The following is a 249-nucleotide window of genomic DNA, read 5'->3' as shown; positions in this document are numbered from 1 at the left end:
ATCTACTGGTGTCACCTGTGTGTCCCCCCCCCTCTCCGTGTGTCCCCCCCCCAAGACCGGATGGACCTGGAGGAGCCGGAGAAGGTGGAGCAGCTGCAGGAGCCGCTGCTGGAGGCGCTGAAGGTCTACGCCCGGCGCCGCCGGCCCCGCCAGCCCCACATGTTCCCCAGGATGCTCATGAAGATCACGGACCTGCGCGGCATCAGCACCAAGGGTGAGGGGGGGGGGACACCCCCGGGAGAACACCCC

General features: G+C 69.1%; 1 protein-coding gene across 1 annotated transcript in view; it reads left to right on the top strand.

Annotated features, from left to right (window-relative positions):
* Positions 1–214, top strand: part of LOC106900066 (retinoic acid receptor gamma-like) — a gene marked incomplete at both ends in the record, with an annotated part of 12736 nt that extends 12522 nt beyond the window's left edge. Inside the window, one exon of the mRNA XM_014962036.1 lies at positions 9–214. Coding sequence (XP_014817522.1) covers positions 9–214 — 206 coding nt within the window. The remainder of the gene's footprint in view (positions 1–8) is intronic.
* Between the last annotated feature and the right edge of the window lie 35 nt (positions 215–249).

This window comes from Calidris pugnax, unplaced genomic scaffold (assembly GCF_001431845.1).
Source record: "Calidris pugnax isolate Ruff unplaced genomic scaffold, ASM143184v1 scaffold1197, whole genome shotgun sequence".
Classification (NCBI taxonomy): Eukaryota; Metazoa; Chordata; class Aves; order Charadriiformes; family Scolopacidae; genus Calidris; species Calidris pugnax.
Note: the sequence above shows the minus strand (reverse complement) of the source record. Positions and strands in the feature narration are given on the sequence as shown.